The sequence below is a fragment of the Aplysia californica genome, unplaced genomic scaffold (assembly GCF_000002075.1).
Source record: "Aplysia californica isolate F4 #8 unplaced genomic scaffold, AplCal3.0 scaffold00873, whole genome shotgun sequence".
Taxonomy (NCBI): Eukaryota; Metazoa; Mollusca; class Gastropoda; order Aplysiida; family Aplysiidae; genus Aplysia; species Aplysia californica.
Genome location: NW_004798143.1, coordinates 178,553 through 191,319, shown reverse-complemented (window position 1 = coordinate 191,319; position 12,767 = coordinate 178,553). Strand labels below are relative to the sequence as shown.

General features: G+C 40.5%; 1 protein-coding gene across 1 annotated transcript in view; it reads right to left on the bottom strand.

Annotated features, from left to right (window-relative positions):
- LOC101857751 (phosphoinositide 3-kinase regulatory subunit 4) overlaps positions 1 to 12,767 on the bottom strand; it is a gene marked incomplete in the record, with an annotated part of 46,069 nt that overhangs the window by 19,682 nt on the left and 13,620 nt on the right. The window contains 16 exon segments of the mRNA XM_013089098.2: positions 65 to 101; positions 718 to 864; positions 2,875 to 2,918; positions 3,331 to 3,387; positions 4,027 to 4,200; positions 5,193 to 5,330; positions 5,859 to 5,993; positions 6,499 to 6,600; positions 7,088 to 7,134; positions 7,563 to 7,716; positions 8,114 to 8,149; positions 8,653 to 8,758; positions 9,136 to 9,218; positions 9,935 to 9,974; positions 11,126 to 11,220; positions 12,125 to 12,220. Coding sequence (XP_012944552.1) covers positions 65 to 101; positions 718 to 864; positions 2,875 to 2,918; positions 3,331 to 3,387; positions 4,027 to 4,200; positions 5,193 to 5,330; positions 5,859 to 5,993; positions 6,499 to 6,600; positions 7,088 to 7,134; positions 7,563 to 7,716; positions 8,114 to 8,149; positions 8,653 to 8,758; positions 9,136 to 9,218; positions 9,935 to 9,974; positions 11,126 to 11,220; positions 12,125 to 12,220 — 1,491 coding nt within the window.

The following is a 12,767-nucleotide window of genomic DNA, read 5'->3' as shown; positions in this document are numbered from 1 at the left end:
AGACAGACAGACAGACAGACAGACAGACAGACAGACAGACAGACAGACAGACAGAATAACTCACCATGGAAACAGACTCTTGCTTCTTCACTTTTTTTCGTCTGGGGACACAGAAACACAAGGCCCAGTAAGAAAAATTTCACACAGACAGTAACCCTTTGTCACCCTCACCACCAAAGACTCACACCATAGAAACAAAAACACAATTCCAAGCCATGCCTAGCAATTGCGAGTCATCCTCTCAGTACTCCTACAGCAGTTTTACAGAGTGACAACCCATTAGGTGCTCAAATGCTATCATTTAGATACTTCCCTCCCAGTTGATGGCCAAGTACTTAAGAATAAAGTAGAAAAGTAAAGTTATTCCCGCATCCGATCCGGACATTGGGGATTGCCTTGTTGTTAGTGAGACAACTTCCTGGACCTTCGGCACATTGTGGTAGGGTGGCCAGTTCCTTTCCACGCCGTCTTTACTTCCCCAACTCGAAGTCAAGTACCCATTACCATTACAGCTGGGTGGGCAGGAGGGGGAGAAAAAAATTTGTGACCAAACCCAGACTTTCCGCTTCTGAGACGAGCGCACTAACCGCTCCGCCACCGCACTCTCACTAAAGAATACTAAGATAAAATACCTCATTTGAGTAAAGATAAGATTTTAAATCTTTATTATCCAGATTCTGGCACATTGGTGGACACTTATGAGGACAAGACACCCACCCAGACGGTGTACTCTGTGTCTCGGCAACAGGATCCCGGTTCTTCTGCAGGTCTGCGTGTCGGCGAGTCACATTTCGACCAAAAGCCGAAATGTTAACATTCCCTGGGTGTGACTTTGTGGGGGACTGGTGGAATGCTTCGATGGAGCTGAAGAGAAATAGAAAATGGTAATTTTTAAAGTTTTATGCCCCCATCAACATGATTTAGGTCATACATAGCTTTGGCCCTGTATGCATGTCTTGTCCTTTCTTTTGCAATACACTATATGGTCATCATTTTGTCTACATGCTTCTATTAACTCAAAACAAACAAACAAACAAAACAGACCTATCCAGTTTTGCGATTTTGTGATATTCAGGCCGGGCTCACTAAATCAGCGTCTGCGAGTAAGTAGTATAGTAGTATAGTATAAGGTAATGAATGGTTCACTGGTACTACTCGCAAACAAACGCATGAGGTAACGAGCCATCTGCTTGTGAAGAGTAGTTCGCTACTCGCTACGAATCAGAGAAAACAGTTCGTTTAGCGAGTGAGCGGACGGAGAGACTCCATGCATTCAAGCAGGCAGGCGGACGGACTCCTTCCATTGCCTACTACTTACACCCAAAAAAAAACCCCACCCTCCTGCCCCCACATTGTAGCTAGGCATTCATGGTAAAAAAATATCTCCATCCTTCCTAAAAAGTCCCTTCAGAATTCTTTAAACTTTGCCTTCGCAATAAATAGGAACTTACACAGTGTGACCCACACGCAAGGTGGAAGGTTACACATATAGTACAACGTCACCGGCCTCTCTCACTCCCTGTGGCACCGCTAGTGGCTTGAAAAATTAATAAACAATAGACAATGGGTCGAGTATCTTGTTAGCTAGGCCTAGAGTTCGTCCGTTCGCTGGCCCGCTCTCAGAATAAAATTGTGGAGCGGACCCAAAAAACTAACTGTCTCAAGGCTCGCAGTCAGCTCCTCGCACAGCCGTTCATTACCCGCTCGCTCTGACCGAGCCCGCGAGTAACGAACCCGTCCATCCGCTCGCCCAAACTCTATATCCAGTCATTATTTTTTTCTTTTTCTGTTTCATCCAAGTTTATGATTCTAGGGTTCATTCCTTTGACTCTATATGTCAGGGCCAACCTGAGCTGAGAGGGATTCAGCATCCCAGCAGAAAGATGGAAAAAATCGATTTAAAAAAGCACTGAAATCATGTCTTCTGAGTAAGACAGCAGAGAGCCTTACTGCTACACCACAGACTCGTCCAAAAGGAAATAACCATCATCAATTAGGTCAACCCCAAACTGACCCGAGAGTATAAATAGTCCTCTGTCCTACAAAACAACACAAATCCATCTGCTGGTACACTATGACTGATATGAAATTGACCTTTCTTACACAAGGGGGACACCTTTTTTTTTTTCATACTTACATTTTCTGTCCACTTCTGTACAAATCTAATCGGGGTCTGGTCTTGGCAAAACCAACTTCCATAACCCTTTAGCGCCAAAAAACAGTTCACACCCACAGAGAGGGTCAACCTTACACTTAGCCACCAGGACTACCAGTGTGAGAGTGTGTGTGTGTGTGTGGGGGAGGGGGGGGAGGAATACCACAAGGAACATATCACTCTAGGAACTTCAGTAAGCAGCATAGTATAGAGTTAGTATGTAGATTCTGTCCAGTCTTTGGTGACTAACACACCATAGCGCTAGTGCTTAGCATATCATCCCATCTTCAGTGTCCAGCACAAGGGCTCTCATGGTCTATAGGTACAGTGTTTGCCTCTCAGTCAAAAAGTTCCAGGATTGAATCCTGCCAGCATTGAAAAAGTTTTCTTCTCTAAAATATTTTCCTTTGTCTTCCTTTCTAGTTCTTTAAGACCTGTTCTGTCATCTACTTCCTTTCGAAATCGAAATTTGGCTGCCTAACGGCAAGGGGCCATACAAAGTTGGGAAAGCAGTCACATGCATAAAAATCAAGTGCAATGCAGGTAACAAAATCAACTCGGCCCCTTGGCAGTCTAAAAAATCTACAACAGTAGGTTTTTGTAACCACACAAGCAAAATTCAAAATTGAGATCTACCAGGGGAACGGAAAAAAATAAGAAGAAATGACGAGCACACCATAGCATTAATGCGTCAAGTCAGTCTTCTTTTCTGCACTTACCCGGCCCTGTTTTTATGGAGTCTCAGCAAGAAGTCCTTCATGGCCTGTAGGGACGGTAGAGGGGACGTTTAATTGAAGTAAGAGTGTTACTGCATTTGCAACACAATATGGTCATAAAGTGTCAAAGATTAGAGGTGTTACAAGAGGGTAACAAGCACAAAAAAGAAGAAGGAGAGATAAGGACAAAAGATAGTTAATAGGAAAGAAGGAACAGATCACGCTAGAGCACCCGCCAACCACCCACTGGAAGAGAACACGCTTTGAGGTGTTTGGTAAGAGTTTTACAGCACTTATAAAACAAATCACATCCACACATGCACACACATACACACATGCACAAGCACACACACACATACACTAAGGACAGATGACAAACACACCATCCAGATGATAAATACACACACATACATACACACACACACAAACACATACAGAACATCACAGAGAGCAGCTCACCAGTAGCTTTTCCTCAGACTTGTCATTGAGTCCTAAGGAAGTGAGCTTACGGAACACCTGAAAGGGGAGGGAGAAAAACACACCAGTTACCCAGTGATGAGGGCCACATAGATGGTGAAGATGACAATGACTGTGAGATAATAATAATGAAATTGACAACGGCCATAAAAATTAGTGATAATAATTATGATGAAGAAAAGGGAGAAATAAACCACTCCAGTCACACAGTAATGAGGGTTGCCTAGATAATGAGGATGACAATAATTGTGAGATGATGATAATTACACTGACAATGGCAATATAGATGACAATGATAGTAATTAAGCTGAAGATAATACTGGAGAGGTAAAGTGGAAGAGGACAAATATGAAGAGGAGACTGAGAATGATGAGAAGAAGAGAAAGGAGAATTATCATTTTAAAATATCAAAATGATGAAAATGAGTGTTGACATAAAGCTGAACATGATGATGATGAAGATGATGATGATGAAGATGATGATGACAACCTTGCTAATAATGATAAGGATGCCTTCAATCACAACATTGACATTCATAATGCTGACAATGATAATAAGGATAATGCTAGGGATGATGATGATGATGATGACGATGACACGAAGATCATGATGATGATGATGATGAGGCCAAAAAAAAAAAACCAGTGAGTTTGATGATCCGTATGCTGTGTGTGTGACCTGTGCCAGCTGCTGGTCCAGCTCTGGGTAGCCGCTGCGTGGCTGTCGCGAGATGCTGCGGATGTATGCCTGCTTGGCCATCACTTCAAACACCGAGTCCAGCTGGGCGGAGCGCAGGAGACAGTCAAACATGTCCCGGGACAGCGGGCTGTTGAGGGCGTCCAACACCACTTCCTGGGAACAGCAAATATTGCATATATGTCACAAATCTCATATGATCCAATCAAACATGTCTGTCAAATATGTCAGTAATAGTGTCAAATATGTCGGTCATAGAGTCAAACATGGCATTGATAGTGTCAAATATGTCAGTAACAATAGAGTAATATGTGTCGGAAGTAGTGTCAAACATATCAGTTATAACGTCAAATATGTCAGTAATAGAGTCAAGCAAGTCAGTAATAGAGTAAAACAAGTCAGTAATAGAGTCAAGCAAGTCAGTAATAGAGTAAAACAAGTCAGTAATAGAGTCAAACAAGTCAGTAATAGTGTCAAACATGCTATACCATCAAATAGTCAATCATTATAAGCATGCAAAACAAATCATAGAGTCAAGCTTGTCAGTCATAAAGTCAAAACACATAGAGACAAATTTGCTACACAGACATACAGTCAAACAACAGGCAGTCAAAACACATAATATTTAAATTTGGTTCACAGACATACAGTTAAACATAACATACAGCCTAAACACACAATAATTAAATTTGCTTCAGAGACCAAACATACAGTCAAAACATATGTTAGAGTCAAATTTGCTGCACAGACATACAGTCAAACTTGTCACACAAACACACCATACAGATACAGGTTTTTAAAAAAAATGTTAACCACGAGGTCCAATACGTCATACTGTTATACAGTCAAACATGTCATCGATCACAAAGTCAATCTTGTCAGTCAAACAGTAAAACGTGCATGACAGTCAAACATGTCAGTCATGTTAGGTCAAACATGTTATATAATCACAAAGGCAAACATGTTATATAATCACAAAGGCAAACATGTCAGTAATGCGCTCAAAAATGTCTTTCAGTTAAACTTGTCACACGGTCACATATGTCAGTCATACGGTCAAATATGTCATAGAGTAAAAAAGACATGTGATTTCCTATTTATTGGTAGCCAGTTACTATAACTATAAGGAGTGTCCCCTTACTACTCACCGGGCGGCGTAACTGCAGAGCTTTCCTGGTCAGGAACGGTTCCACGTGTGGCACAAGCTTGCAGAAGATGTCGGATATGTCATAGGCTTGAGCGACTGCCGTGGTGAAACCGACAGCGGCCTGGCGCACCCATGCCCCCTATAGGAGGAAAAACCAAGAGATTGTCCTTTGGTAATGGGTAAAGAACAATACATCAACATAGTAACGGTCATTTTTGGCAAAGACAGGAAAGGCAGGCAGACAGAAACAACAGAGTGAAAGAAAAACAGAAGGTTCGACCACTGGCACCCTCCAACCACCAACACAATTTGAAGTACACAATTTCTAAAACAAAGAGACTGACCTTGTAATTTTGTTTAGAGGAGACTCTTCCTTTTGTTTGGGTTTGGGTAAAGAGATGTAAATCATCTATCTACATAATAACGGTCATTATGTCAGCTTTTTAAAAGTTTTAATAAGAGTTTTATGGCACTTGTAACACAATAAGGTCATATAAGTGCTGAAGATTAGAGGTGTTACAATGAGAGAGTAAGAAACACAAAAAGGAGGGGAGAAAAGGACAATAGAAGATTGATAGGGAAAGAAAGAGCAAACCACACCAGAAGTCAGAGGTCAGGCAGGCACCACAGGGAGTCATGTCACAGACAGATCGTATGCAGTACTCACGGGATGAGCCAGCAGCGGCAGAGCGTCACAGACCAGCGTCTGCATCATGTTCTTGTTGAGTAGCCGGTGGTTGGTCAGCTGTTTGAGGGCGTGAAGGTCCTCGGTGATGACAAACTCTTCCGTGTCGTTCAAACCCTGTAGGGGGGGGGGGGGGGGAGTGGTCAAAATTTGTTTGAGGCTACGAAAAAAGCAAAAGAGGAGGAAGCTTTAAATCTTACTGTTCGTTAGTCAGATAAAAGTGAAATACAAGCTTGCCGGCTATGGTCCAGGAAATGTTTTTGCTGAGCCTTTTAGATCTATCAGCAGCTTTGAATACAAGTGACAATTAAGATTAATTGAAGCAACTGGAAGTTATGTCTTTTGGAATAATTGAGACTGCCCTTATCTGGTTTTGTTCTTACCTGTCAAACAGATATCAGTCTGCTGTCATTAAAGGGTACAAATCATCAGATCATGATCTAGTGTATGGGGTCCTCGAAGGTTCAGCTTTGTTCAGCATTTATACTCGACCACTTGTCAAGGAGATAGTTAAATATGACTACCAGTATCATTTTCATGCTAACGATACCCAAAGTATATGGTTCAACAAACTTAGTTGAACTTGTCTGTCATGCACTAGTGACCATGCACAAGCACTGACCTGCTGCAGCAGAGGAAGCAGGACCTCGGAACACTGCCAGCCCACATACATGGTCACGTCCACCACTGTCTTGAAGAAACATGCTCGCAGACGCCAGTCGTCCTGTCGACACATGCAGACATTAGTATAAGGAAAGAGTACAAGGGGTTCGTTCGTTTGAGTAAAGAGAAGCAAAGCAACTCAACAATGGTCATTTAGTGCTGGAAAAGGACAAGAAAGACAAACAAACAACAGAGCGAAAGAAAAGAAGTGAGACCTTCCGCCCAAAAAGTACAAGGGAGATGCTGAGCAAAAGGTAAATAACTGAAAACACCATCATGGGTCACAGCTATCAAAAAGTATTGTCATACCTTCTCTGGCCACGAGACATGATAAGCATTATGTTGATTATGCAATTTATCAACCAAAATAGGATTGTTTCCTGTGGAAAACTTGTTAAGCTTTAAAAGAGTAAGATGCTTTACTTAATGGTCCCAATAATCTGCTGATGCATTAGGGTATTACACAAAAAGGAAAAAAAATATCGATAGCTAGTCTAAAGAAACAATGATGATCTTTGTTGATAGTGGCTTTGACAGTCTGAACAAACCTTGACATTCAGGAAGGTCACGATGTGAGACAGCAAGATGTCATTGGCTGAAACAGAAAAATATTCAAGGTCAGTGTCTATATTCAGATGCTTTCACTGAGGACATCGCTTCATAAAAATACAACATCCATCTTCACAAATACATTTCACTTACTTTTTTTTTCAAGATCATAAATCTTCACAAACCTAAGAAGCCTATTCATTTTTTTAATGCATTTTCAATATATACTTTAGAAACGCTTCATTTATTTACCTTCACAAAGACAGAGGAAACCTGTTTATCTTTGCAAACATATGGAATCATTTTAACTTTAAAACACAGGCCATTTATTCATTTTCATAAAGCCAGAGGAAACCTGTTTATCTTCACAAACACAGGCCATATGTTTGGCTTCATCTTCTTAAAAGCAGGGGGGTAAATTATGTAACTCAACGAGCACAGGACTTCTGTCCGCTAAATAACAGATGTACGCACCTTTTTGTCTGCCAAAGAAGAGACAAAGTTTGTCCATGCCGTTGGCCATCAGCGTCATCTTGACCGAGTGGTTGGGGTCACTCAGCAGCTGGAAGATCTTCTGGTGGATCAGATCCTTGAGCTGTTGGAGCTCTGTGTCGTAGTTGGACTCCACCTGATAACATGTGTGCCACAGGAACGTGTTATGTGTTGTACATACTCTCATACTAACTTTTATCTTATCTATCTTAAATACTGAGCTGCACTATGTAAGCTTCTCTGAATAATCTGCACAATAGTTTCCAAGCATCTGATATTATCTAAGCTACTGATCTGTCTGCAGAACTTGTCTAATCTATCTCATCTCTAAACACAGCAGTATCCGAACCAGCTATACATAGATTACAAGAAATGTGATCAAGCAGCAGGCTAGCCTTAAAAAAATTGCCTCAAAGTCATTTGAGCCTACAGCCTCAAAGTCATTTGAGCCTACAGTTGGAAGAGATGAAAAACAAAAAACAGACCAAGTAACTTTATTTTCACCTTTCCTTTAAACACAGACTACCTCTCACCTGATGGATTTCTGGTTTCAGCTCCTCTGGGCTTTTCTGAAAAATAAGAACGAACCACACTTCATTTTTTTTTTCAAAGAAGAAAAAAAAAACTACAGTGACTTTTCAACAGCTCCACAAGCACGGCTTGTACTATGCCCAAAATATTTTTTCAAAGACACCAACTTCCTTATTACTATAAACAAACCCCACTGGACATCTCTATCATAGAAAGAAAAGTCAGAACACAATTTTTTTTCAATGGAAAGAAAACAAGTAGGAGCTACCAGTGCCACCCTCCAGCCACCCACCCACAAACAGCTTGTGAACCAAAATGCAGGTACAGTCTCAGTAAATGACAGGGTATAGTATTGCTCCTAAAGTGCAACTGTCATCACAACTGTGACGACAAACTGTCTCAATGTGCACATGTCCCAAAGTATTTGAACTCTGACAGACTCTAGTTGCCGACCCTACGTGACCAAAATAACCAAAAATAAGAGTTTTCCTTGGAATCCTCCCTGAAAATAAAGAGTTTGAGGGGAAAAAAAATCACTGACCTTGACATTAACAACAGTGTCAGAGATGTGGCTCTTGTCCTTCTGCTGGTCCTTGAGCTGAACTATGACCTCACGAATCTCCTGGGCCTGGGCCATGTCAAGGTACCTGAGACAAGACAGACAGGTAATAAAGACAGATACATAGACATATTATACAGATATGACATACAAGAATATGTACCAACAGACATGTAGCAATACACATTGATGATTTTTCCGACAGTTAACTTCTTTTATATCTTTCTTTTTTGTTCTTACTGGTACATATCTGTCGCTGTGTCATCCTACAGTTTGTGTGGAAAGTGGGTGTGATGGGTCTGTATACTAACAGACAGAAACGACAGATGGAAAGAAAAGAAGTAGGACACACCAATGGAGCCCTCCAACCACCCACAAACAAGGTAAATCTGAAAACCAACAACCAAATGCATCAACAAAGCCCCCATGGCCGTAGAGTCCTAAATGTGCTTGTGAGCTACTTACTTGACGGCAGTGTCTGCCAGTTGGGCTATGTTTTCCGCAAATGTAAGTCTCACTTGAAGGACATCATCACTGAGTAGAGGAGACTGGAGGGAGGAAAAATAAACATATGTGTCAAGGACAACAGATGAAAACATCATCACTGTTAGGTTCTAATGCACAGCGAGTCTGCATGATAATGACCACTGCTCACCGGAAACACTCCTTGACAGCAATTTTTTATTTTACTTGAGAACGAAAAGCATTACAAAAAGAAAGCTTCTATGCTATAAGCGATAGACAAAGAAATAAAGGAAGGCACTCTTGACATTCTAGATGCTGATCACAAGAGTACTGACATAATGATAATTGTACATGGATATTGTCAATGTATTCAGATGAGATTTAACTGGTCATATCAAATCCACCAATTTTTATTTCTTGTCGTTACCACACGTCATTCATTTGTTAACAAATTCGTTTTGGTTTTGCTTGATCTGTGGTATAAAAATAGACAAACAACTGAAGATATAATGCTATGGCTATTTACTTGCTTTAAAGACATAATTATAGATGTAAGCAGGAGGCCTTGCATCGATAAAAATGTCTTCTCATCAAAAAATTGTCACAGCATCACAGCACTTTGGTACCAACGTTTTTAAAAATGTACTGGTACACTTTAGGAAAGTTTGTTACAGTGTTTCGAGAAATCTACCCGTATATTTGGGAAAAGCTAGTAACAGTGATATAAAAAACATACCCATGTATATTTCACATGTAATAGTGTGTTGATTTATATATCCAAGATTTGAAAAAAACCTACCAGGGCTGGAATGATGTAATCCTGGAACACGTTGGCATCGCTGAAATACACAAGACAATCACATGAGGAAAGAAAGAAAAGTCATATCAATGGAGTTATGCCCTAAACAAGTAAAAGGCTTTTTGAAAAATTTCTCAAAAGGTTAAAAAAAAACCTTACCTAATTTAAATGATGAGAGTAGACGGCAAGTTAGCCTACAGTATTTTTTGTACAGTGCAAGCTGACTCCTTTCTTTTTATTGAGAACCAGGAGATGTACCACGACAATGGTTTCAGAACAACCAAAGAGTTGACATATTTCTTCCACTGACAACATCCATATGTGAACTTGTAACAATCCCTGTCACTTTTTTTTTTTTTCAACACATCTGGATGGAGCAGTGAACTTTGACATTGAGTTGTTTGGCCTTCTGAACAAAGTCCAAAGCAGAACTGCAGTCGCCCCTCGCCCCTCTCATGTGCACCATAGTGTGCACTTAAGGGACATGGATCTGAGAAAAAATATTTCGACATCGCACACCCTCACATATACTTTACTGTGGTATAGTTAAGGAGTCCTGTGATGAATTATAAGAACAGAAAAGGATAGAACATGACACCCTCCAATTAGCCAGGTAGGCTGCTTCGACTCTGCCAGGGCAAACCAGGGCTGACAGGGATACAGTATCTCAGCAGAAAGATGAGGATATCTGATAGAAATCCCTATTTGGAAACAGAATTTATGCCTCAAGCATTCAACAATGAAGAGTGTAACCATTACAACACTGAAGCAGTCGGACAGTAAAGAAGCAGAAACAACCAGACACACCCATCATATACATACATAGCGGTAAAAAATGCTTTTGATGTAGTAGAAAAGCTCCATCACTAGAAATTTATATTGGCATTTCTGGTAAAGATCCTTCATCAAGACACACACATGCACAGATCAGTGTATTTGCATGTGTTGAGGAAGAGCCTGCCCAAAATATCAATGTAATTTTTTTGTAAAGAAAACTTTTCAACATCAAGTTTAAGATTTTCTCAAATTATTGAGCTTCTTGTTGCTTTAAGAGTTTACTACTTACCAAGCTGACAGTAACTTTGAAATGGGTATCATGACACCAAGATGAAAACAGTTTTACATGCAAGAAGTCAAGAGGCTAGGTATGAGGAGTTGAGAAAGAAAGAGGAAGAGGAAGAGTAGACATACTTGCGTGGAACACTCTTGAGGTTTTTCACACAGGACGTCACCGTCCGGATGGTGGCTGCTCGCACCTCCGGCAGAGGGTCCTGGGCAAAGTTGAGCTGCACAGGGAGGGGGAGAGGTACATTGTGAGCTTTTGAACTACAGAGATGGGTAGACATAAAATGAGTTGTTGCACTATCAGGACAGAGACAAATATAGTGTGGGTTGCACTATGAGGAGACGTAGACAGACATAATTAGAGCTGTTGTTCTACAGAGAGAGACAGACATAAAGTCAGCTGTACTGTACTACAGAGAGAGATATTGTGGGTGGTCAGCAGGTGCCCTGGTGTGGTTTGCTTCCTTCTTTCCTATCAAACATTTATATCGTCTTTATCTCTCCTGTTTCTTTTTGTGTTTGTTACTCTCTTGTAATAATAACAAAATTAATCTACGGCACTGATATGACTTAATTGTGTTACAAGAGCTGTAAAACTTTAACTAAAACTGCAAAAGGAGAGAGATAGACAGAGAAAATGTGGGTTGTACTACACAGACAGATAGACAGACATAAAGTGAGTTGTTGCACTACAGAGATAGAAGATACAGTAATGAATTGTCGTTCCCATGAGGTGAGCGACAGACACAACATGAACTGTTGTACCATGAGGTGACAGACATACACAAGGTGAACTACTGTACCAAGCAGAGAAAGATAGATGTGGAGCGAGTTATTGCATCATGCAGAGATATACAGATACAAAAGGAGTAAATACACCACAGAGAGAGACAGGCTGACACTGTGAGAGAAGTTGTAGCATGAAGAGATAAGACAGACAAAAATTTGCCTGTACAGGGAGTTAAAAAAAACAATAGATGGACAGAGAGCATGGAACAACAGTAGAGACTACTGTTACATAACAGTATAACAGATTAACTTATAAAATAGGAACTAAAAAACGAATAGCACCTGTCACTGTGCACCCAAAGAAGAGAAATGCATACAATAGACCCACTGACTCACCACAAAAGGCAGAATCCTGTCCAGGATGATGTCAGCCGTCACATGATGCGAAAGCTTCAGGAACAGTTTCAGGGCCATCAGGCGGAAACTGCTGAACTGTGTAGAAGGAGACAATAAAAGAATGTGGTCATGGTCATAAAAACAACTGCTTGAGTAATTTTTTTTCGTTTCAAGAAAATGTACACAAAAAGAGTGCTCATCTGTGAGTCTACAATAAAATTTGAGCAAAACTGAAAAAGTCTCAATAACAGAATTTTTTAGAACATGAAACAAAGCTTTCTGTGTTGAAAGTATGAGACAAGTAACAAGCATTTTTACCATACCAATTACTAAAAACTTGAAAAGAAACATCTTCTACAAGGCAGTTGTGCTATGACCCTTCTAGCTACACAGAATGCCTTTAATGTGTATGTAGACTCCACAGTGGGGATGTGTTTGCAAGTTATCATTTGTGTCAGTGTTTACATGTGAGTGAGTGTGTACATGTATGGGAATTTGTATATGTGTACGAGAGCAAATACATAGGCATATGTATGAGTATAAAGTTCCTCAAAAGAAAGTTGTGGGCCAGAGAGTGTGTAAGCAAATGTGTCTATTTGTGATAGTGTGTGTTCATGTGTGTGTGTGTGTGTGTGTGAGTGTG